This window comes from Anguilla rostrata, chromosome 4 (assembly GCF_018555375.3).
Source record: "Anguilla rostrata isolate EN2019 chromosome 4, ASM1855537v3, whole genome shotgun sequence".
Classification (NCBI taxonomy): domain Eukaryota; kingdom Metazoa; phylum Chordata; class Actinopteri; order Anguilliformes; family Anguillidae; genus Anguilla; species Anguilla rostrata.
This window is the reverse complement of record NC_057936.1, coordinates 55125023-55149271: the sequence shown is the minus strand read 5'-3', so window position 1 is coordinate 55149271 and position 24249 is coordinate 55125023. Positions and strand designations below refer to the sequence as shown.

At 48.8% G+C, this 24249-nt stretch overlaps 1 protein-coding gene across 1 annotated transcript; it reads left to right on the top strand.

Annotated features, from left to right (window-relative positions):
• Positions 1-234: 234 nt before the first annotated feature.
• Positions 235-22272, top strand: qsox1 (quiescin Q6 sulfhydryl oxidase 1). Its single transcript, XM_064333283.1, has 12 exons — positions 235-1141; positions 2422-2522; positions 3569-3617; positions 4318-4420; positions 6024-6114; positions 6335-6480; positions 8107-8241; positions 8575-8704; positions 13757-13879; positions 15134-15272; positions 16383-16559; positions 20270-22272. The coding sequence occupies exons 1-12, from the start codon at positions 853-855 to the stop codon at positions 21151-21153; spliced, it is 2367 nt and encodes a 788-aa protein (XP_064189353.1). The 5' UTR covers positions 235-852; the 3' UTR covers positions 21154-22272.
• Positions 22273-24249: the final 1977 nt, after the last annotated feature.

Genomic DNA, 24249 nt, shown 5'->3' with positions numbered 1-24249 from the left:
GTCATGGATAAGGGCAGAATGCCGCGGGCTTCCTCTCCTAATGTGCAAACACTCTCTGTTTACACTTCACTGACCTTAGAAACTAAGGTGACCAGATGAGAAGGGAATGATATCCGGACAACCACGTGATGCGTCCGGGGGAATGATGCGGTCTAGACGTTCAGGTGAAAATCCGGTGGTTGAAAAGTCCGTTTTCTAGCCTACTGGACTATAATCCGTAAAAAACCTCAGGTATATTGGAGCTAACCTGAGCCAATATAGTCAGTTTATGTTAACTCATCTCTCAGCCTAGATTTCCACCCCTCTAAACGTCTAGAATTCGGGCTTTTGCTCACTGGGATGCAACTCATGACTTTTCATCAATTATACCGAATGTTAAACGAATCGCCAAAAGATAAATCGTTTTGAGAAACGGTTCCTCTGTGCGGTGGTCGGCAACATTCCACCGAAGGTTTACATTACTTTGTCACTTAGCTTGCGTTTGGCTCAGAGACCAGCAAATGAGCCAAGCCTTTGACAGAAAGCTGCAGCATTCCGTACAAATAGACGAAACGCAAATGAAAAATGACGCACAGCACGATAGGCCTGTTGTCACACCGCAGCTTTTCTGCATGAACTTCCATGACGCAACAAAAAGTTCGAGAAACAATAGCTTTTACCAGCTGCACGGCGAAAACAGTATTGCCAATGCTATCTCCAAATAAGTAGGTTGGGCTCCTCCCTCGTGCGGAGCTGAATTTGATATGGAGGGGGAGCGCAAGCGAGCGAACGGGAGAGTAAAAGTTTGTATCACTTTCTGATAAAAAGCTCGCTTGCACACAGTCGAGTCCGTTGTAGCAGGGAAACAAGAAGATGGCGCAGCACCGCTGCTGTGCCACGTCTCGATGTTCACGGAAAATAAGAAGAATTTTGAGTGCCTGGTCAATATGCGTCTTTATGCCTTACGTTTTTCTTTTTCCTCCTTCTGCCGAAGCCGGACTCTACACACCTACCGATCAAATTGTCATCTTAAACCCGGATAGTGTGGACTCCGTGTTATTTAACTCCTCTTCGGCTCTGGTGGTTGAGTTTTACGCATCTTGGTGTGGACATTGTGTTGCGTTTTCTCCCGTATGGAAAAGTCTGGCAAGGGATGTCAAAGGTTTGTGATCTCTTCCCCCTTTTAGTAATTTAAATATCAAAAGCACGCGAGGCATTTCAGTTTTGCTATGCAAGGCTAGGGATGAGTGTGCACACAGCTGCAACAACTGTGGTAATAATTACTAGAACGACAATTATAATGCAATCGGCATCTATATCATTATGTATTGCAATGGTTTTTCATTGTTTTCATTTGTATTGCTTACGTGTGTTCTGGTTGTTATATTTCACTATGACTCACCAGCTGCATTTTACTACATTTGGATTATCTTCAAAAGTTCCCTGACGAAGGAAATTTTTAAAAAAGAAAATCGAGAACAACACTTGAGTATGTGAAAAGCTTACTGCACGGGCAAGAGCCAGGGGAGTGAGAACGCGCAAAAACAGTACCATTTGTACTATTACAACACTGCTCTGTGGTGTGTATTCAAAGTTGGAAAATGATCAATTGTTCAGTCGGATTCACAGATGCATTGAAACTCGCGCGTTAGTATTTCCTGTGGATGTTATGCGTCCATGTAGTTTATCCCCCCATATATGTGAACATACCTGGCAATTCCTACATATTTGGAGAATATAATTGCTTATTGGAGCACGTGATGTGATTTAAAATTCCACATGCTGCCTCTGTCTTTGGACTCTTGAGTACAATGGCCAGCTTCTGCCCGTTGGAAAGTCGTTTTTCCGAAATTCTCACAGGTAAACTTTTGTATGGTTTCTTGATGGAGAACACTAAGCGGTATGACCTGGGAATTTTACGAACTTGGATATTGGAATACAAGGCCATGCAGAGTCTGGGCCTTCTGGCTTTATTTGCCTGTGCTCCCTGCAATGGTTTTTACTCCCATCCCTGAGCTTATTTTACTGTGCATGCAAAGGAGATTCGTTTTTAAAATACAAACACAAAGAAAGATTAACAACAAAATGCAAATCTGATTAATGTCATATTGGGTATTGAGTACATTGTTGCAGGTGCTGTCAGTCCCACATACAATATGATACTCAGGGTGCAAAGTGCTCAACATCATGTCAACTTATAAGCCTGCTTTGATATAGGCTACTAGTTCTTATTGAGACTAATTTAGGAGCAAGAGCCGTCTTGTCATTTCGAGGGCAAGATGACACACATTGAACCTGACTGAATTGTGTCCATTTGTCATGCAGCTTAGCATCAGTATTTGTCTTACATTAAGGTGATGGACTGATCTGAATGAAGCTCTAGTTTGTTTCCTCGGTCATGATTTGGTTTGTACGTCATTCTCCATTTTCTGTCCCCCTCAGAGTGGAAGCCTGCTGTGGACCTAGCAGCCATAGATTGTGCAGATGAGGTGAACAGAATGACCTGCTTCAGATTTGGCATCACGGGGTACCCCACTCTTAAGGTACTTAAATGACAGTGAACCCAAATTTTAGTCTATACTATGCTGGAGGCTGTTTGCGCAATATTTGTATGGGTCCAAAGTAATGTTGGCACGTGTCGCACAGTCACTAGGAAATACTTTATTTCACTTTAACTTACTTGGGGACATCATAAAAAGGCCAGCATGAAATAGGCTGATTAGAGTGTTCCTTTTTTAGAGTGCCTTTTTAAAAAAAAAAATAAAAGCTTTTTTTTTTTTTTTTTAAAGTATTTTTATTTATGTGTTTTGATTTAAGTTCAAGCTAGAACAGCAGTGCTATTTAGAAGTAAGTATTTCAAATAATTCAGTATGAATTTTTTATGAGTCAAAGTATACGACACCTGCATTTTGGTGGTATGCAGTTGTTACAAAATACCACAGACTTAGAGTTTTAGTTTTTAAAATTTTGATAGAAAAATGTACTGCAAGGTGAGATTAACCTTGTGTATATCATTTTCTTTACGTTTTGAAATTGTGTGTGTGTGTGCGTGTGTGTGGGTGTGTCTATGTATGTATGCCCAGCCAGGAAATGACTTGCTACATCCATCTCACCATTTGTTCTTTCACAGCTATGCAGCATGAATGATAAGTAAATCAGCGACTGGCAAATGCTTAGAACAAAGAGCATTGTCTCTACTGCTATTGTTCATTTTATTTAGGATATGTTTGCTGCATTGTTCCAAAGCTTTTGCATACGGCGCTCTTCTGGTAAAAAAACTCCAAAAAAAACAAAACAATCTGAAGCAACTGGTGGTTCAATTAATGTTATCTTCCATCTTAAGTTTCTTTTTATGTATATATTATCTACTCTGCTCCCCAACTGCCATTTTTTATTATCAGTTATTTAAGTTTCACTGTCAGCTAGTAAGTGCCCAGTCTAAACTGTCATTTTGCTAGCCTGTGTAGGGGCACAACAGCTGCTGTTGATTTAAAGGAGGAAGTGAGACGTGCGTGTGGTCAGCTTCTCTGGGCCGGCTCTGCTGGTGCCTGCAGCCGAGAATATGACACTGTCTTTCTCTCTCCGGCAGTTTTTCCACGCTTACTCAAGAAGTGAGTCCCAAGGACAGCGACTCAAAGGTACTGCTTTTCCATCTCCGGTTTCTTCTTCTGTGTTTTCCCTCCTTGAAGATGTAGGCGGCCTCATCTGTGTTTCAGTTGGGGCCTGATCGCTGTGCTTCTCAGCTGAGTGTCAGAGGAAGTGAGAAGCAGGCGAAAAGCCCTTCCGGCGCTGTCGTGCTATCGAGCGAATGGACGTGTTTCGCAACTGCAGATGAAACTATAAGTTGCAGAAGCGAAAGTCGGCCTTCATGCAGCGTGTGCACACAGCAGGTTCAGAAGGCGCTGCTGCTGCTTCGCTGGGTTGCGCAGATGTTCACTTTTACTCTTCTTGCTTCACTTCACTTCATAAGCGACCACATTTAACATGCAAATGAGAAAAATGTTGATTTTATTTTTATTTTCACACTTCAGTGTGGCCTGTATGTTTATGCTGTGTTTCTCTGTTGGCTATTTGCTGTTTCCATTGTCTGAGAGTCTGGTCACTAACATCATAACTTTGAGCACTTAAATTTGTATTTATGAAGTCATAGCCTCTGGGAGATTTTGTGGTCACATGCATAATTAGCATATATAATTTGCGGTGTTGGTCAGCGAAGTTCATTTGTCATGATGAATAATATCATCATCATCATCGGTGCCCTCATCATGAGATTTCGGGGAATCGGTGATGATGAAACTGCCTCTCCACGTGCTTCAGCTCCTTTTAAAACGTTGACAGCACCCCCGTATGAGGTGAGGGGGTTGCGGCACCTGGTGATTGACACAATGGAGACGCACGAAGAGACCTGGCCTCCTGCCTGCCCCCCTGAGCTGAGAGCCCTGCCCAGTGAGTACCGCGCTGCCTGTCTCCCCACCATTTACCCCACCTCTGCTCCAGTTACTTTACCCCATCTCTCTGTCCCAAGTTAGTTTCCCCAATTATTCCCCTCTCTCTTCCCAAGTTATTTACCCCACCTCTGTCCCAAGTTATGTACCCCATCTCTCTGTCCCAAGTTATTTACCCCGTCTCTCTGTCCCAAGTTATTTACCCCGTCTCTCTGTCCCAAGTTATTTACCCCATCTCTCTTTCCCAAGTTATTTACCCCATCTCTCTTTCCCAAGTTATTTACCCCATCTCTCTTTCCCAAGTTATTTACCCCATCTCTCTTTCCCAAGTTATTTACCCCATCTCTCTTTCCCAAGTTATTTACCCCATCTCTCTTTCCCAAGTTATTTACCCCATCTCTCTTTCCCAAGTTATTTACCCCATCTCTCTGTCCCAAGTTATTTACCCCATCTCTCTGTCCCAAGTTATTTACCCCATCTCTCTGTCCCAAGTTATTTACCCCATCCCTCTGTCCCAAGTTATTTACCCCGTCTCTCTTGCCCAAGAGATGCTGGGTACATTCCATTATATTACAGATGTGTTCTCTGAGAAATCTGTGAGCGGTAATTAACTGGATGTTTCGGGATTAACTTCAGGGTCTGTGGTAAATTATTTGTACTTGGGAATGTTCAGGGTGAGCCAAAGTCCAGGCCTTCCCCCCTCATCTTCAGCCTAGATCAAACAGTCAGGCCTGCTGTGCCGGTTCCAGCGTAGACATTCTACCGCTATTGAAGAATCGCCAAAAAGGAGGAAGTGTAAAATCTAGCTGTTGAGACTGTAAAAACAAGCCTTTGCAGAAATAGTGGTGAGAGTATTCATTCTGCATGCTCCGTCTGGCCTTTCCGTTTGGAAGAATCTCTGTCTGGAAGTTGATTCCTCCTGTTTGTTCAGTGCAGTAAGAGAGAGGGAGATGGACTGCACGTGTGCAGCTGATCAGTACATGGCCTAGAGCCTCTGGTCTCACTGAGTCCGTTAAGGGTTTTTTTTCTGAATGAACCTCCTGAGAAAAGTGTTCAAATATAGAAATCTAATGGTGCTGTGTTTTCTGTGTTTTCTCCGTGGTCTGAAATTCAGATTTCTTTTTTGGGGCGTCCTGTTGGATTTTATTCCAATTAAATTACGTTAAACCAGTCTAGGGGGCGACTTGGGCGAATATGCACTTATCAGGCTGACTGACTTAGGGCTGGCTAATAAAAAAACTGTCTGTCTGAGGGGGTACTACCAAAATGCACACGTGCTGATTGTTGACATAACAATGGCAAGAGCTACCTGCCCTGGTTTGTAGCCATTTAATATTAATATCAGTCAGCTGAGCTGTGCTGCCATTGGTGGACTCCACATTAGACCACAGCGACTAGGCCAACCAGAGTAGTCATTATTGCATTATGGGGTGGGGAATACCTAGCTGACTAGAACCCTCCCTTCTTGGGCGACCCTGTAGCCACTTACACGTCGCCCTCTGCCAGTCCTGGCTCAAACTGGACTCGAGGTTGTGTTAGGGTTAGGGTTAGGGTTAGGGTTCAGTGCGCCGCCTGACCTCCTTGTCTCCCTCTTCATAGCAAAGCGGAGATCGACAACATCTTTGATACGAACAGCGGGGGGTACCTGGCCCTGGTGTTTGAGGAAGCCGGTTCATACGTGGGGAGGGAGGTGAGGGAACGCCCGCACATTTCAGTAACAGTCTGTCTCAGTCTTACTGTGGACCGGTGGCTCATATTCACCTCCGTAAATCCAGAGCGGTTTTACACCTGTTGCATATGTACAGTAGGTTGCACAGTTTGTTTATGCACATATCATGCAAATGGTGACGATCCTGCAAGACTGGTTATGAACCAGAGGGCCTGTCCTCATGCACTCTGTCTCGTTTCAGGTGACGCTCGACTTGCTGCAGTACGAGAACATCACAGTGAGGAGGGTACTGAGCACCGAAGATGGTCTGGTTTCCAAACTGGGTGTGACCGAGTTCCCCTCGTGCTACCTGTACCGTCCCGGTGGGAACTTCACCAGGCTCGGCGTGTGAGTGGCTGAAAAACTGTGACCTCACAATGCACTGCCTACAGCGGTTATAAAATCATGTCTTCACCTGTTCCCTATATATCTTTCGGCGGTCCAAAGTCAGTGTTCTGTTCATATCACAAGCTATAGACATAACAAACAAGAGGGAACTCGTTGAGGAGCATTTTTATAAAATTATAATTTTTAATGAGCTTTGATTATAAAAAAAAAAAAATGTAACCATTGGGTTGTAAACCGTTTTCCTTCAATTTTATTCTTTATTCCTTGAAAAACATCTGGCCTTTTATTAGGCCCGTGGAATTATGATCTGAGTAATTATTCATTTTCAAAGTGCATTTGCCATGATTCCTTATCCCGTGAATAAATCCCTTTTTTTACTTTGTTTTGTTCTTTTTTAATAACTTGGCATGCAAAAGGAGTATTTTCCCTGACAAATGCAAAGGGAATGATTTATGGCCGATTTATTTATCTTCCCCCCTCTGCTCCGGTGCGCTGGGGAGAGGGGAGGGGAGGAGAGGAGAGCGAGGGGAGGAGAGGAGAGGAGAGGAGAGGGAGGGCTTTTTAATCTGTTGCGCGGGAACAATAGCGCCGCGTTCCTGCGGCTCACCTGCCAAGCGGTCCCCGAGTCGCCGGGGGCGACAGATGGCCGCGCGTCGGCGCTGAATGGGTGATTGATCCGGCCGGTCGCCCATCCGTCACTCGCGGGGCCTCCCAGGTGAGCGAGGCCCATCACGCGCGCGTTCATGCTCTGGGGACCTCCGGGATGAATAGCCCCCCCCCCACCCCCCCAAAACGAGCGTAATTGCGTCCCGGGTCGTGGTGAGTGGGCCGGCGTCGGCCCCGCTGCGGCACGGTTCGGCTCGCCGCTCCGGAAACGACCCGGGACGGTGACGGGGTTCGGGAAGCGACGGCTGCCATTTTGTTCCCGTCGGCAGGGCCTGCGGAGTGGTTAGCGATCGCCCTCCGCCTGCGCCACCTGTTCATCGGTGGAGATCGGAAGCCGAGCGTGCTCAGATGTGCGGGGAGGTGTGGGGTCCTCCCTGTCCTCTCACACCGTGCTAGAGGTGGAGCAGGGCTGCCACACACACACACACACACTCTCTGGCACCCTCCCTGTTTAAAACACTAGCGTGCGGATACTGGTGCTTCTGTGCAGGAAATGAGCTGTGCTTGGGTTTGAAATCATTCATTCACTGTAAGACTACGGGCTGATTGCATTTGCATTATCAGCCCTTCCTGGAAAACCTGCATTTTATTATGAATGACATGCTCTGTCTCCCGGGCGGATCTCAATGCGTCAGTCCTCAGTCATCGCCTACGGCTCATTCGCAAAGCCTCGTTTTGTTTCGGTTTGTTTCACAGCTTGTTTGCATTTACGTACTATGGAAATGATCTCATCGTCTTTTTAGAATATGAAATGGAATTTAGAACCAAATTGTTGCTGTTTTTTTTTTTTTTTTTTTTCAGGTGAAAAAATTAAACGCAGACAATGTCTTCATTATACACACTTATTTTTTTCTCCCTCAGAATCTTGTGTCGGATTCATTGGTCTTGCAGACTTTTCCACATCCCTCTGCGGCATTCCTCACTCAACATCAATGTCTGTCCCGTCTGTCTCCCTCTCAGGGACATTGAAGCTCGCACCTTCTACTCCTACGCCCTCCAGAGGCTTCCTGGGGTAATACGGGCCGGGAAATCACTGACAGTGGTCTCTGACCTCCATGAAAATACCACGCAGCAAGAGTGGAGGCCATTCAACAGGTGAGCCATTAGGCCGGTGTTGGTTTTGAAACCAAGTTTCTTGTTTCCTCACATGCGCAATCTTATATACACATGTGCATACACACGCATACGCGTACGCACACACATGCGTTTAATTATAGAAAGAATTCCACTGAGGAATTTTTACATTTTTACATTTAATGCAGGTGGTAGTATAAAATAAATAGTATACTACATTCAGGTTGGATCTGAAGCTCCAGATCAAACACAGGCTGAGTTTCCATCCTTCTCAGCATGGTGCTTGCTAAACGCACTGCGTGATTTTGCTGTGCTCTGTGGGATTTATTTGGATTTGTTGACCGATGTCATCAGGACCCGTGTGTACATGTCGGACCTGGAGTCAGCCCTGCACTACTCCCTGCGTGTGGAACTGGCTGCTCACCCCGTGATCAGCGGAGAGGACCTGACCGCTCTCAAACGCTACATCTCCGTGCTGGCTAAGGTCAGTGTGGAGCCTGTCTCACTCATACGCCTTCGAGAGCGTGTTGTCACATGTGTTAGGATTACTGAATTTAGCCACCAGGGGGAGACAGGAACATAAACTTGACTCTCCAGTGTGTCTGTTGTAGGAAAAGCACACCAGCGCTTTGGAGCAGTGCTCAGATTTAAGTGTAATGATGGTGAATCACATGATGTATTGAATAGTTGTTTATTATTGTAAAATATTTTACTGTATATGTGTTAGATATTGCATGGTTTTTTTTAAAGGTTTCTATACAATCATATCAAATCAGAGAGTGATATTTAAATGAACAATTAAGTATCCCCTTCTGATAGAAAAAAAACACTTGTAATTTCACAACAAAGATACTGGCCACTTTTCTCTCTTTCCTGTATCTTTCACAATATTTAACAGCTTGTGTGCTATTATGCTGGAGTATAATCACTGACAGTTTTACTGAAACGGGTAGAGAATACATAGAAAAATACACAAGGAACACATAATGGAGAAATTTTGGGAAGCACACAGGACAGGCACTTTGTTACGTGTACAGCAGACTCGCATTACAAGCGTTTGAACGAAGTGGCAGTGTTGAGCTCTGCTACTTCCTCGGCGCTAGGGCCATATAACACTTTCAGTGCTAAGCAGAATATTGACGGCTATTGACTGGTCAGCCGCAGGATGCAAAAGACCCTCTTGGGTGCTGTTGAAACTTTTATTTACTCCCCTGATGTAAAGTGCAATGCGTGCCCTCCCCTTCCCTACCACCACCCCCGTTTCCCCTGAGACGCCCCCCAATTAAGAGTCCCCAACCCCCCCCCCCCTCCACCCCAACGCCATGCCCAGTTCCACTCTCAGGCCTCCACAGCTCATTACACTAGCCTGCGTTTGATTAGGCCCAACACACAATGTCTTCCTCCCCACATCTGCCCTGGCTGTCTTTACATCAGGAAGCCCCCTCCACTCCCAATCTGTGTGATTATATCTGACTCCCTGGGGATGTTTCAAAGGGTGGGGGGTGGAAGGGGGAGCGGGGGGGGGGGGTCGTCGTCGTCCAGCCCCCCCATTAACTCTAGTTTGTGTTGTCAATATCCGTAAGTCCCTGCGGTACACCCCCCCTCCCCACACAGACAGGCCTTGTTGCCCACGGCAGGGCTTTGGGGACGCGAGTAAGCAGCCTTTATTTATCGACGTATGCTGGAGATATCAATTAAGCACACGTGCCGTCTGAACAAAGAGGGCGTGTTTAGCCCGGTGGGGGGGGCCGTTCAGACGCAGGAGGGGGGGCCGCTGCTTAATGCATGCAAATGAAGCGGAGAGCGGAGTGACCTGTTTTCTGGGATCAGACCACACACGTGCTCAGTCGCTCAGCAGCTCACTTCTTTGCCGTGCGCTTTGAGTTCCCTTTGATTTCATGTTTTTTTTGGGGGGGGGTGGGGGGGGTGGGGGTGGGACATTATCAAGATCTGTGTGGTTTATAAATAATTTATTTTTGAAAAAGAGCTTATGGCCCCCAACACGGAGCTCGTAATTGGATGAGGTTGATGGGGACACATTAAGTACAGATGCTGCCTCCATTGTGGCTCCCCGGCGCATTAGTCTCTGTCACGTCTGTCACTGTTTCGCATTGTGTGAGCGGCACTGAGCCCGGGCTTTTAGGCCCGGCTGTTTTTACAGCAGACAAGTCCAGCAAAATGCCCAAAATGCATTTGTGTTTTTTATTTTATTTTTTTTCTTCAATATCTTTTCTGTTCTGTAATATCGGCGGGTTTACCGGGCTGTAAACCGGGAGGGCGGATTTATGAATTCCGACATGTATTTCGGGATTAAAAAGGCAGATCTTGGACGCATGAGAGCATTATTACCAAGAGGTTTTAGGATTTACTCCGCTGTCCAGCTTTCTTGACAGAAAAAAAAAAGCTTGTAAGAGAGAGAGAGCGGGAAGGATAGAGAATAAACAATATAAGGGAGCTTAATCCCAAATCCAGCCTAACTCTGCCCCACTTCTCACATTGGGCACGGTGGAGAACATGTGGGCCCGGTGGCGGTCTGACCTCTGTCCTGCGGTGACAGGAGAGCCGCTGGCGAAGGGCGGCGCGTGTCGGGGCGAGGAGCTGGAGGACTGGGGGGGGTGGGGGGGGCGGGGGGAGCAGGCTGTTGCCGGTGCGGAGCAGCGGAGCTGTTAGCCAGCCTTTTTGCTCAGTGGCATGTATATCGCTCCCCGAGGGGGAGCGGGGCTGGATTAAAAAGGGCTTCCCTGGGCCGGCCCCGACAGATGCGCTCCCCTCCGAGCGGCCCTCCGAGGAGGAGGCTGCGGTTTCTCAAGTGCTGATGCTAATCGGATTTGAGATGACATATTGCCGGGGTGAAGTGGATTGTCATGGTCCAGCGAGAGGCTGAGGGGAGGGGAGGGGAGGGGGGGGGGGAGGCGGGCAGGGGTGCCAGGCGGGCGGGTCAACAGCACGGCCGTTATGCACTTGGCAACGCGGCGCGGGCGCGGCAGCGGGGAGTGGCCTACCTGCCGTTTTAATGTCACCGAAGAGGACGTTCAGAGCACGCATAAAGCGCCCATTAAAACAGCACAGAGTAAACAATCAGCTCAGCCAGAGTGCGTGCGCAGAGGGCTGATTTACTGTGACTCTCATGGCTCTGTGCTAAGCAAAATTGTTGCACACTGATGGACAAACTCACCCTGTAAATCAGCATTTTGAAATCTACAGGTTCATCTAGTTTCCCTCCAAATATTATACATGCATGTTATCCATATTCTTATATTCATTTTGAGTTGCCTGTTAGGGGTCAGCAGGAAAAATGATCTGTGTGTTTGGAAATGGGGGTGGGTGGGGACGACAAACTGTTGACTGGGGGCCATGTATCGGTCTGTATTTGTAGAAATGCACAAAACATATATAAATGCATGAAACAAATTGCTGTTATTTCATTTGTCCATTGCATCCTCACCTTTTCTGCTAATCTCACAAAATCTTATGAATATCATTGGTCAGCTTTGGGAAGAAGAAATACCTGTGTGCTGCACATTTATGAATAGGATTTTGGGGTTTGGATACACCCCTAGTGCCTCTTCTCAAAGTCACAGTGTGAAGTGTAAGAGCATGTCCCAGGGCAGTGGGCTGGATTAGATGGGGGGGGGAGGGGTTAGGGAATTGGGATTCCCACTTTGTTAAGGTTGAGAAGTCTTCCATTCAAATGTTTGCTAATGAGATTTTTCCCTCTGGTTAGCGGCCAAACCTCACAGCCACCGCGGGGGCTAAGCCAATTGCCCCCTTGGTAGCAGCGCGGGGACCTTATTGCGTGCCCCCCACCCGCCCTACCGGTTACGCTCCATTTCCCCCCCCTTCTCTGTCTAGGAATACCCAAAATATCCCCTTTCTTCTTGTGGCGGCAGCTTCTGCGGATGAAAGGGAACAAATCAAAGCGGCGTGCGCGGAGGGGTTAAGTAAACCTCCGGGAACCTTTTTGAGTGAACTGTGTTTAATGGCGGTCCCGTTCGCGGGTGATGAATAGAACGGGCCGGGCCCGCAGCCGCGGCGCCCAACAGATGGCGGGTGCAAATTGAAACCACTCAGCAGCACAAATCAAAAAAGGTGCACCTCTGGGAGGCACCGCCTCACCCCCCCCCCCCCTCCCCCGGCTGCCGTGCGGTTCGGAGCGCAGGGGTGACCTCTGGGATGCTTCCAGGTCCCCCTGAAATCTGCATTCGGAGTTTCTTTAATATCTGTTCTCGCCTGAGTCGGTTCGCTTGGACTTCTATTTCCCACCCATAAGTTTTTCACAGAATAAATTTTTATTTATTAACCCATTCCAAAGAAGCCAATCGCAATATAGCATCAGCGGTGTCCGTCCACAGTCGTGCATAAACCTGTACGTGATATCGTGTTGGGCAGACGTCAACGTGTGCGTGCGTGCGTGTGTTTTGTACGTGTTGAAAGATTTCAGAAATGCACGAGCAATTACTTTGCACAAAAGGCAGAGTGGCGGGGGGAAAAAAAGCTGAGTGGAGCTTCGTGACTGCAGCTCTTTACCTCCGTGTTTTGAGTTCAGCTTTCAGCAGAGATATGGGGTTGCCGTGGCAGCGCACTGTTTACCGGGCCGTCTCCCCGTCATTAACTTAGCAGTCAGGAATGACAAGATTAAATGCAGCTTGCTTTGCTAGTCATTTTAATGGGGGTTTGATATGATAGCTGGTACAGAAGCCCTCTAAGGATCGGAAGTGGCTTATAAATCCGACCGGTCGTTTTGGCGGTTAATGCCGTTCTTCCCCGTACCTGAGACCTTTCTGTCACCACCTCCTGTCAGTCCTCAGACAGAGAGATTTACTCTGGCCAGAGTTTGTCCCCTGATCTGTCAACCCTTTTCACAATTTGCAACATTTCTTTTGTAACTGACAGAAAAAGAAACATTTTTTTGTTCATTCACACCGATTTGTCATTGGGCTGAGTGTGTGGAATTTCTGACTGGCGTGAGTGCAGTCTGGGAGTGTTTTTAAGCCAAGGGACATGCACTGTAGCAGAGCTTTTAAACCATTTAACTATTGCCATGCAGTGGTACTGCAGCCATGCGAATGCTGCTACTTTCGTTTCTGCAAAATCGCTTCAGTACGTGAAACCCCCTGCTGCATAGGTGACTTGTGTCGAATACCCTAAAGACTGTGATCCACGATATCCCTCTAAAATAGGAGTTTTCAATTAATTGATCACTCAAATGCAGATTTATCACTCTGATAATTTTAATACTTTAATAAGCTTTTTACTTTTGAACAGCTATACACTGAAGTAACATTTGCAGTCTGTGAGATGCTTTATTACAATATACATTTTTTTACTTATATTGAAAAATCAACTTCTTTGGCTTTTTGTCAACTTCTGCTTCTGATCAGGTGTTTTATGTATTGCAGTTAAAATAATCAGTAAGTCGGACAGTAGCTGGGTAGATAAAATCAGCTCTCTAGCTCGGTGGGTGTTTGGTGTGGGGAATACCGGCTGTGGCAGTCAGGCTAATGCAGCCGCCGTGTGTGCCGTGTCGTTGGGTCAGTACTTCCCCGGGCGGCCGATGGTGCAGAACCTGCTGCAGTCCGTGGACGCCTGGCTGAAGGAGCGTGGGGACTCCGAGCTGCTCTACAGCTCCCTGCAGGACATGCTGGATAACACCGGACAGGTGAGGCCTCTTCTCTCCGCCCCATTCTGGGCTGCTCAGGTACAATGTCTCCTCTTTTGATTTGGGTTTCCTTACATTTCCAGGTACTGTGACTGTTGGATACAACAGTGCTATGGGTGAATGAACAATATGGAATTCTGGGGCTTGTGTTCTGTGTACATCTGACTTTATGCTGTGAAAAAAACATCCTTGCTTAATTTTAGGCAGTATGCAACTGTCTAAATGTGCTATTTCAGTTTGACCAATTAGTTTTGTTGGGTAGGCTCCACCGGCCTTTGTAACTGCAGCTCAGGGCGATGCCTCATTGGCTGCAGCAGGTGCCCTGTTGCACTGCTAGGGTGTATGATGCAGTCTCATTGGCTGCAGAGGGTGCTGTGTTGCAGTGGTAGGGTGTATGATGCAGTTTCATTGGCTGCAGAAGATGCTGTGTTGCAGTGCCAGGGTGTGTGATACAGTCTCATTGGCTGCAGAAGGTGCCCTGTTGTAGTGCCAGGATGTGCCATGCAGCCTCATGTATTGGAATCCTCCTGTTTGGCATCCTTTATTTTGGTACCTTCCTTTGTTTCCCTTTGGAACGCACTTGATGTTGTCATTGGCAGAAATGCTTCAGAGACCGCAGGCTCTCAAATTGAAACGGTCACTTAGTGGCATCATTAGCTTTTAGCCACGAGATCAATGAATCAATGAGTCAATGAGGAAGTATGAACCCACTCCCCCAAGGAAATGGAGTGGAGTCGCAGAGAGCGGCGTTCGGTGTGCACACAGCAGCTCTTTTCAATCGACTGCTTTGTAATGCTGTCAATCACAGACCGAGCAGCCCCCCAGCCTCCTGCAGCGGCCCGCTGTGGCTGTGGGGGCGTGGCCTGCAGTCGATCAAAGCGCACTCCATCAGAGCCCTCGTACCTTCGGCCAAACCACACGCTCTTAACCTCAGCGTTTCATTGGTTATCGTTTGTCCACAGCAACCTTTCGGTCATACTCCCTTAGCTCAGAAATAACTCTTGGTTCACCATTTTGTTGAATATGATAATTGCCTTTCTTTCTAAATGTGTGGCTGGATTAGGCTTTTCCCACCATAAACAAAAAAGGGATCAAAATATGTTGCCATTTTTTTATGGAATGAGAATAAAAGACATTTTGAATCCGCTGCCTCTGTATTAAGATTTGATATAAAGCTCCTCTGTTAAACTGAATTTGAGAAAGTAACTGAACGGGGTGTGAGGACAGACCTGAGGCCTGTGTGTGTGGCTGCAGATACCCGATGCGGTCCTGCCTGAGCGGGTGACGTGGGTGGGATGCCAGGGGACCCAGGCACATTTCAGAGGGTACCCCTGCTCCGTGTGGACCCTCTTCCATGTGCTGACTGTGCGGGCCATGAAGACCCCAGGGGCAGGTAGGACAGCTGTGCTGCCCCTACTGAAATCACCTTCCTGATTACTTTCACAGTCTGGTAATTCATCCAGTCATTTGCACTATTATGATTGGTTAAAAGGGTGAATTCACCCAAACTGCCTTTAACATACAAAATACCAGCTATACAAAGGGAAAAGGGGAAAACCTACATTACATTACAGGCATTTAGCAGTTGCTCTTATACAGAGTGACATAACATGAAAACCTGACACAGTGCTGAGACCTGCTGGTTTTCTGTTTCTTCGTTCTACAGCATCGGTGTGTAACATTCCCCCTCTCTAATGCACGCAGTGTGGGTGGCAGTTTTAAGGGGGTTTACCCGCAAATTAGGCTGGAATGCCTCACAGACATATTCTGCATTCATGTCCAGGTCCATCACCGGACTGCCGGTGTTGAGGAAGTGCCGCGGGTTTTTTGTTCCTTTCTCGTGCGGTTTTGTAGCTGAAAAAGACCTTAATTGCGGGTGGGTAAAAAGAGATTAGTTTAGATTAGTGGAATCTGAGTGGTTAATAAAAGGGGCAGCTGACCATCGCTCCTCTGCTAGCGGGGCTAATCCCAGGGCTTACGGTGGGGGGGGGGGGGGGGGGGTGAGGAGGGGCGGGGGGGGGGCTTCGCATGACCTGCAGATGGACAGGCAGAGGTGTCCATCTGTCCTCTGCGGACCCCTGGATTATTTTCGCCCGCACAGATCATCTGAGGGGAGAGATACGGCTTTGAACAAAGCCGTGGGCAAAACAAACCCGGCTGGCTGTATCCTCCGCCTTGCTTCTGTCAGCCCATTCAGCTCTCACAGTGAGCCTTTTCAAAATGAGCCTTTATCCACACGTCACAGCTCATATTCTCCACGTTCAATAAATGAAGTGAGGGTGGTTTTTTCCCCCTATGCCATCCCCTCTATGTTGCATTTGTCATTTGTAGTACTGATGCTTGGTTGCCCGTTGAACTGTAACATCTCAGGTGTAGACTGTGAGATTCAAGTGTCCTCATGCTGGACAGTGTCTCTGGTCAGCTGCCCCCCCCGCGATGCAGGTTTGTTGTCAGGCAGTGAAACGGGCACCCGTGATGACGCAGGTCCCCCTCCTCTCCGCAGCGCCGCTGGAGGTCCTCCAGGCCCTGCGGGGCTACGTGCGCAGCTTCTTCGGCTGCCGGTATTGCGCCTCGCACTTCGAGACCATGGCGCGGGAGAACATGAACCAGGTCCGCTCGCCGGCCACCGCCGCCCTCTGGCTCTGGTACCGCCACAACCGCGTCAACAACAGGCTGGCAGGTGAGTGGCCGCCTCTCTCCGCCGAGCGCAAGCCGTCCGCGGAAGCGCCTGTCTGCCCGCTCTGCCTGTACCCAGTGGACAGGTGATTCTCTGAGGTGCTGTATTCGTCCTGTGGCATTACTTGCTAAATAAGCCCCAGGTCCCTCCAGTGCATTTTTATAGAGCAAAAGCTATAAGTTGGCGGGCCTGCATTTATTGCACTTTAAGAGCAGCTGGTTTATGGGTGTTCAGTTAAATGTCTTTAGAATAAAACTAGAGAGGTGTACAGTGGGTGTAGTGTGATGAGTATTATCAATCCCTTCATCTAACATTTTCTTTCTGTTTTGTTAAAGTTTGAAAGTAAATTCGTTTTTGGCGGCTCTTAAAGAGCGAAAGGAAAGAAACGCGCCCCTGTGTGTTCGGTGTTTGGGCTCCGGGTGCGAGGGAAGTCCTCCCTGCCTTCGGGCCACCTTTTGGGAACGTTGATTCATTGCTTCCCGTACGGGCGTCACGTGACTCGGAGAATCCCTTAATCTGCAGATGCTGAAAGCGTTCCTTGCCTCGACGGCGACGTGCTTTAGCCGCAAAGTCGGCGGGCTGTAGGGTGATTAGCAGCATTGTAGTCGTTAAACCCAGGAATCATGGGCGCTGGGAAGAAGATGTCAGTTTTTTGAGCGCTGCTTTTCTCCTCCTCACAATGAGGGTGTCTTTGCTCTGAGGGACTGACATCGACTGTAACAAAGTCAGAAATGCGCTTAACTGTTTTATTGCATGTTTACCGCCTGAAGCCAGCTTCCAGTAATTCTTCTAGATCACAATAAAAATGTTTCTATTTCTAATACATCACCCTAGCTGTTACAGAAGGGAAGGAAGTCCAATGTATTTCACTACAGGAGGGGAGCTCCCTCTTTGATATTGTGTGTAACTATCTGCTGAAATCAGGCTTTTAGTACATCTTTCCTGCTCATTCCTTAGCGTCTTAGAGTCTGTACACAAAGTCTGAAGTTTTCGCTGGGTTTTTCTCAGAAGTGTCCCGTCTCGTCTCACCCTAAATCCCTCTAATTCGGCGATCCTCTGGGCAGACGCCAGCTGTCCCCCCCCCGGCTCCTTGTCCCGTCTCTTCCTCCTCCTGCGCTCCCGGATTAGCCCTCCTTCCTGAGACGAGGAGCTCCTCGCCGAGGCGTCTGCAGATTGGACACACGCGCTAGGCTACGGCCCGGCCCGGCTCCATGCCTCAGAGAGAGAGAGAGAGAAGCCCTGCTGCTGCTACAGTAATGAGGGCTGGTGTGGCTGCCCTAATGAGCGGGGCTACCTGCAGAGTGACCTCCTAATGATGCAGTTACCGCACTTCAGCTTTTCAATTAAAGCTCTGTAAAAGCACTCAAAACTCTTTGAGCAGGGAGGTGTGGGGTGAGAGACTGGGGCAGCTGGGGTTGAGGTTGTCGTGTAAAAAAAAAAAATAGTTTTGTTTTCAGGTTTTCATCATGCTTGTTTATTATGGAGGGGCCGGTCTTCATTACCTTACTCTGAATCACTTAATTATTTTTCCTAACTTCTGTGGTCAGAGGGGAGACGGCCCTGTCCTCAATCATCAGAAGAGCGGGAGCCGTGAATAACAGGGGGACTCAAGGACACGAGTGCCTCCCTCTGCTCCTCCTTTTTCCCCAGACACCTCCTCCCCATTAGGGCCTGTCCCCCAGTGGCCCTGCCTTCAGGAGCGCAGGCTAGCAGCACGGGGGGGGGGTGGTGGGGGGCGACCCGGCGCAATTCCCAGGATGCCTGTGGCAGCAGGTGGCACACGCCGCGCGGCTGCAGCCCCACGCGCGGCCCTATTGTAACCTGCAGCCCGTAGCGCTCGCGGTGCTGATGCACAGCCCGATAAGGGCTGAGGGGGAGGGCTTTGGGCTGCATCGCGCTTGGTGGAGGAAGGAATGAGGAATGAGTGGGAGGTTTGGGAAGGGAGGGGGGGGGGAGGTTCAGAGCTTCGTCAATGAGTCCCCCCCCCCCCCTTTTTTGCCCAGTTCCTCACCCCTGCCACCTCCCGTTCCCCCTGTCTGCTCCCCCGGGGGACCGTCCTCCTGCTCAGCGTGTGCCTCTTTAGCAGGTCCCCCTTTCAGGGGCAGCCGAGCGTGAAAACGGGCCTGTTTGTCAAGCGGCGAGACAATTAATTTAACTGGCACAAAGGGGCCTGCGCCACGGCAGCTAGCAGCTAGCAGCTAGCCGCGCGGTTAGCATGAGCGCCGCGCTCCGCGTTCCCGCCAGCGGGGCCCAGCAGAGACGCGTGCCTGCGGGCCGGGGACAAACCTCCCCCCCACTTCCGCGATACGGGGAGGAGGCCGCGCTCAGCCGGGGTGGCTGAGGAGAGAGCGAGCGCTTTCCTTTGTTTATTTACACTGCCGCCTGCCGCCATTCTGCCTGTTGCTCTGGGGTGCTCACGCTCGCCCTCACCTTGAGCTCCCCCGCACGCAACGCAATGAACAGGATGGATATATACATATTTATATTTCTCAGAATATTACATGAATTATATCAACAGCCCTTGGCGAAATTGGCTTTCTGGTAATACTGTCTGTGAGGCTGAAGTCACCCCTGAAATGAAAACAAAGGTAATGAAAATTGAGGGAAGGATCAGAAGAGAGTGTGTGTGTGTGTGTGTGTGTGTGTGTGTGTGTGTGTCGTCACGGCGAGCCGCGGATATGAGAGCTGTCACGGCGAAACGTTTAAAGGGACCCAATTCCAGCAGGACACACTAAAGTTGATATATCTCTTATGTAAAGTGCTGTATGCAGAGTACATACACACATGCATATGACGGAGATTAATCTGGGAGAAGGACGGGGGGGATGTAAATTGACAGTGCTGTAAAGTGACAGAACTGCTGCCGCTTTGACTCCCCCCCCGCGTCAGCGACGACAAGCAATTTATTAGCAGATGCCCCCCGTTTGAGGCCCGAAGAAAACATGTAAAGCAAAAATTGTAATTCATTAAAAGGAAGAGCTCCCCCGGAGGTGTCCGCTTTCAGATCCAATTTGGAGATGGCGGTGTCTTCAAAGGGGTGTGGAGATGAGGGGCTGGGGGGTCTTGGAGGTGGGGAGGGCTCTCTGTCCCCCCTCAAACACATCTATTATCCCTCCACTGCTCCCACAGGGCCATCCCACCAAACCATTGATCATTGTGAGATCCTGTCACACGGAGACACACACGCGTACATACACACACAACAACCACACAAACAACCACACACATACACACACACACCAACACAAATGCACCCATATACACATACATTCACACACACACACACACACACATATGTACGCATGCACAAATAAATGTACACACATACTCATTCATAAAGCACACTGAAACTGATCCAAAAGTCATATAAACCATGACACACCCTAAGCAAAGGTTTACAATTGTGTATTAATTATGTACGTGTCCAGTTTTTTTTTTAGAAATGTGTTAATAGTAAAAGGCTTTGAATGGGTGTGACCACCCAGGAGATCAGCACTGTTCAGTGGACACAGCTGTGTTAAGACAGGTCTGGACTGAATCATGATATACAAGTTATCAGAGTTGCGGACAAAAGCACTTCATACCCAAGCAGGTCTTCAATTCCAAAGAGTGCAAGTCTGTTGTTTTGCTGTTGATATAAACATTTTGTCTGTTGTGATCAGTTGAGCCACGCCCCTCTAGGAAGACGTTTGTGTGTTTGTTCTGTTTAACAGGTGCTCTGAGTGAAGACCCCAGCTTCCCCAAGGTCCAGTGGCCTCCCCCGGACCTGTGTCCCCGCTGCCACACGGTGAAGGAAAACGGGGAGCACTCCTGGAACCAGGAGGAGGTTCTCCGATTCCTCAAGGAGTACTTCTCCTCCGAGCGCCTCCTGCAGGACTACCTGGAGGGCGAGGCCCAGCTGCTGAGGGAGCAGCGGGAGAAGCTGGCCGCGCGCCAGGAGCAGGAGGCCCAGCGGGGGGCCGACGGGAAGGGGGAGGGCGGCGGTGGCGGGCGAGCGGAGGAGGGGCGGGAGGGAGAGGAGGAGGAGGAGGAGGAGGAGAAGGAGGAGGCCGAAGAGCAGGGCGCGCCGGGGGAGATGGCGGGGCTGCGGCCGGCAGACGAGCCCTGGGCCTCGGAGCTCCCGCCGTGGGGCTGGCCGACGCCGGGCTCCGAGCCGGCGGAGGCGGCGGCAAAGCGGCGGGCCCAGAAGCCCAGCATCGTGGGCCTGAAGCCCTGGCAGCCGCGCGAGGACATCGTGGACCTGGACTCCTTCGTCAACCAGCACTACAAGGCCAAGGCACTGCGGGCCGCCGCGCTGGCCGGCCGCGTCCGGAGGCGGAGCCTGCAGAGGAAGGAGGAGGCGGAGCTGCAGCCCGTGGAGCCGGAGAGGCCGCAGGAGCGCGGGCTCCCCGGGAGGTACGCGGGGCTGGAGGAGGAGCGCGGGGACGGGGGCCCGGGACGCAAGCGCTGGACCTCCCTGCTGAGCGTGGGCTTCTCCGGCCTGGACCTCAGCCTGTGCCTGCTGCTCTACTTCAGCTCCTGCATGTGTCTGCTGGCCATGTACCTGTACTTCAGGCTGCGGCTGCGACTGCGCAGGGCCAAAGTGGCGCAGCCCTAAGCCCTGGTTCCCCTTCCTCGCCCTTCCCCCCATTCCTCCTCAGTCTGCCCTGATCTGAAGCCTAATCCTCCCTGTTCTCCCACCACCGAACCCCAGAGAATAGCACAGAATCGGCCCAGATACCTGTAAACACCACGGAGCCTCCGTGCTCGAGCGTGTCGGTGTGGTCCTGGTTTACGCTGATGGTGCGCTGCTAACCCCAGCTGAAGCTGCGCTCAGAATCACGTTTGTGGCCACTTATGAATACACGCGAGTGTCTGGTTTTGCTTCTGTTTTCAAAAGATGAAATGATTTTATTTATGATTGTAACTGGAAAGGATCGCTAGTGCTCATAATTGTGATTCATATTTATTGTAATTATTAGGCTTTTTAAAATTTTATATCATTACAACACGTGTTCAATTTTTAACTGGATCAGTAAAAAGTAACACACTCATTTAACGTGAAAAACATTCTCAAACAGCAGTTGACCCTTTTACTCACAAGCATACAGTATGCACACTCACACGGGTAACTTTGTGTCACCCAAACCTGTGCTTCTCACTGCGAGCTCCTTTCAAGTGTGCGAGTGGAGTATGCCGTTTGATTGAAGGGGGGCAGGTGATGTCACATTTTGCATCTACTGTAGGCCCATAACAATGTCAACATGGGCCCTCATTGGATCCAGCCTGCAGCGTGGTTAAAGGCTTTTAATGCCACTCTTGATTTACTCTGCTGGAATTTCACATTATAATCATTAAAACCCGGTTGTTGATCGAAGGCCAATAGTGTACTAAAACGGATTGAACCTTCGAAGCCAGGTTTTTTGAGCCACATCATACCCTGCAGACATACGTCTCGGTGAACTCCCACACTGAAGTGTGACTGATCATCTGTTCCTAGTCTCTCTCATGAATATTCATGTGGGCTGACTGATTGATCGTGACTTCCCAGAAGCAAGGGGACTGCTGATGTCCTTCAGTGGCTTCGCACGATGATGAACAAGGGTTACCGAGCACTGCACAAAAACACAGACTCCCAGAGGGCTGTCATCACCGGTGCATACCCTCGCCCCGCTCAGAACTATGAAGAGATTTTGCTTTGCTATTGAAAACCTAATAAAATTATTTTTGCTAATAAGATGCCTTGTTGGTGAATTTCTTTAAGTGTATTCACGGCGGTTTACTATTTGTGAAGTGGTTTAGGTTTGGGTTCAGGAGTTTTTTTAGTAGTCATAGTAACTAGAGCTGCATAGCTGTGCCTGCTTATCCAGTTACTGGAAGCATATGGTCAGTTTCCTAATATCTGTAACTTCAGCCCATCTGAGGAAATAGTGATATGGTGATATTTCAGAAAAAAATTGTTAATTCAGTGTGTATCCCATATTAATGTATGGTAATGTCCTAATGTTTCATTCAATTTATAATTATCTGTGGAAATGCATACTGCTTGGTTTGGGAAGGTAGTGAGCAGTACTGTTATAGGAGTCTGATAGGGGTCTGATTTTGGACAGGTACTAAGGTAAGGGGTAGTGGTGTTGGGACAGATAGGGGGTAATTTTGGAAAGGTAATAAGGTAAGGGGGTAGTGGTGTGGGGAAGGGTGGGGGGGGGCAGATGTAGGGTTGAAGAACAAGCCTGTTGCCATCTGGTCTGATGCTCCAGCTAAATCCTAACAATTTCATTGGGATTATGGCAAGTGAGTAATCCAGCTTTCCTTTGGGCTGTGGGAGATTACCGCGGGGATTAGCTCCCACCCCATAATAAACTTTATTAAAACGCAATCGGCTTTCAGAGCCTCTTCCTTCGTACACACTTGGGAGAGGTCTCTCCGAGGGGGCGTGGCTGCGGGGGAGGGCGAGGACGCTCCTCAGGAGAAGCGGGCTTCTGATGGGGATTAGGACGCGCGGTCTGTCTGGAGAACATGGACGCCTGGTCCTCAGAGCTGTCCCGGCTGACTCAAAATGTCCTCGCGACGTCACTGGAATGTCGTGTCGATGCTGTGACACCGCCGCTACGCGGCAGCAACACCGTGAGGGCGTTTTGGGTTGCCTGAGAACTCTCCGTACTTCTCCGCTCCAACACATCGGTCCCGCTCCCTGTCACCACCGTCAGCTTGCGCTTTGACGGAGAGGACGGCATTGAGCACTGAAGTTCTTTGCAGAATGAGAGTTTCAAAATTACTGGCCGTGCATCAGAAACCCACTAACCCTTACCTAGCGCTAAAGCCCACAGTCAATTAAGTTTATGATCAGCGCTAATTACAATACACGACAGAAGACATAAAGAGTTTGAGTCGTTTATATCATGATTTAGTAACTCATAATAGCAATTATTCATGGAGAATTATTTTAATCAAACAAGTGCGGTCCCTATTTTATAACTCCACAGATGTTTCCCACATGTAGCATCTCAGTCTCATCTTAGGGGGAAAAAAAAGACTAATTTCACATTCTGGCTGGTAATAGACTGACACAAATAGTTGGGTGCCGGATATTTTAATTGTATTGGTTATTTCGACCCTGTATTTGTGGCTGATAAAGGAAGACTTTGCTTGCTCTCCTATTGCCTGTCTGTCACGGCAGTATCCAGGTATGCAAAGCCAGGGGTATTAGGGAAAGCAAAACTAACGAGAGTTAATGAGGAATTTGGCTGCCGTCGAGGACAAAGCAGCAGCTCTGCCATCAGGAAGGCTAAACGCGCACAGAGAATATAAAGGGTTCAAATGCTGTTTCTGAGCACCTTAATAAGCCATCCTGGTCATATCATGTATATGAGTATATCTGTGGTCAAACAGAAAATGTGCAAACAAGCTTTTTAAAAAGCCATCGTTCAACGTCCTCCATACAGTACGTAGCATAGTGCATAGAGGCTTTTTAAAATCCATTTTCATACTAGAATATCCACTGCTTAAACAAGGCTGCGTGATCTATGGTAGTTTGAGGCACTTACACCTAGACGGTATGCAGTCCAGGTTCTCCAGAGAGCTATTACAGAAAAACCCTTAAGGGCTAACAACCAGACAGGGGATGTCAACAGCTGTGTGTTCCGACTGTATGCAGGACTCAAACATGGAATAAAACAGACCATCCTGTGAGTTTTAAGGTGGCGTAACTGTT

Excerpts from the sequence above, each read along its gene's own strand:
- qsox1 (XM_064333283.1), top strand. The coding sequence starts at position 853 with ATGGCGCAGCACCGCTGCTGTGCCACGTCTCGATGTTCACGGAAAATA. Across the intron at positions 1,142-2,421 it reads TCTGGCAAGGGATGTCAAAG|AGTGGAAGCCTGCTGTGGAC; the intron begins GTTTGTGATCTC and ends TGTCCCCCTCAG. Across the intron at positions 2,523-3,568 it reads CGGGGTACCCCACTCTTAAG|TTTTTCCACGCTTACTCAAG; the intron begins GTACTTAAATGA and ends TCTCTCCGGCAG.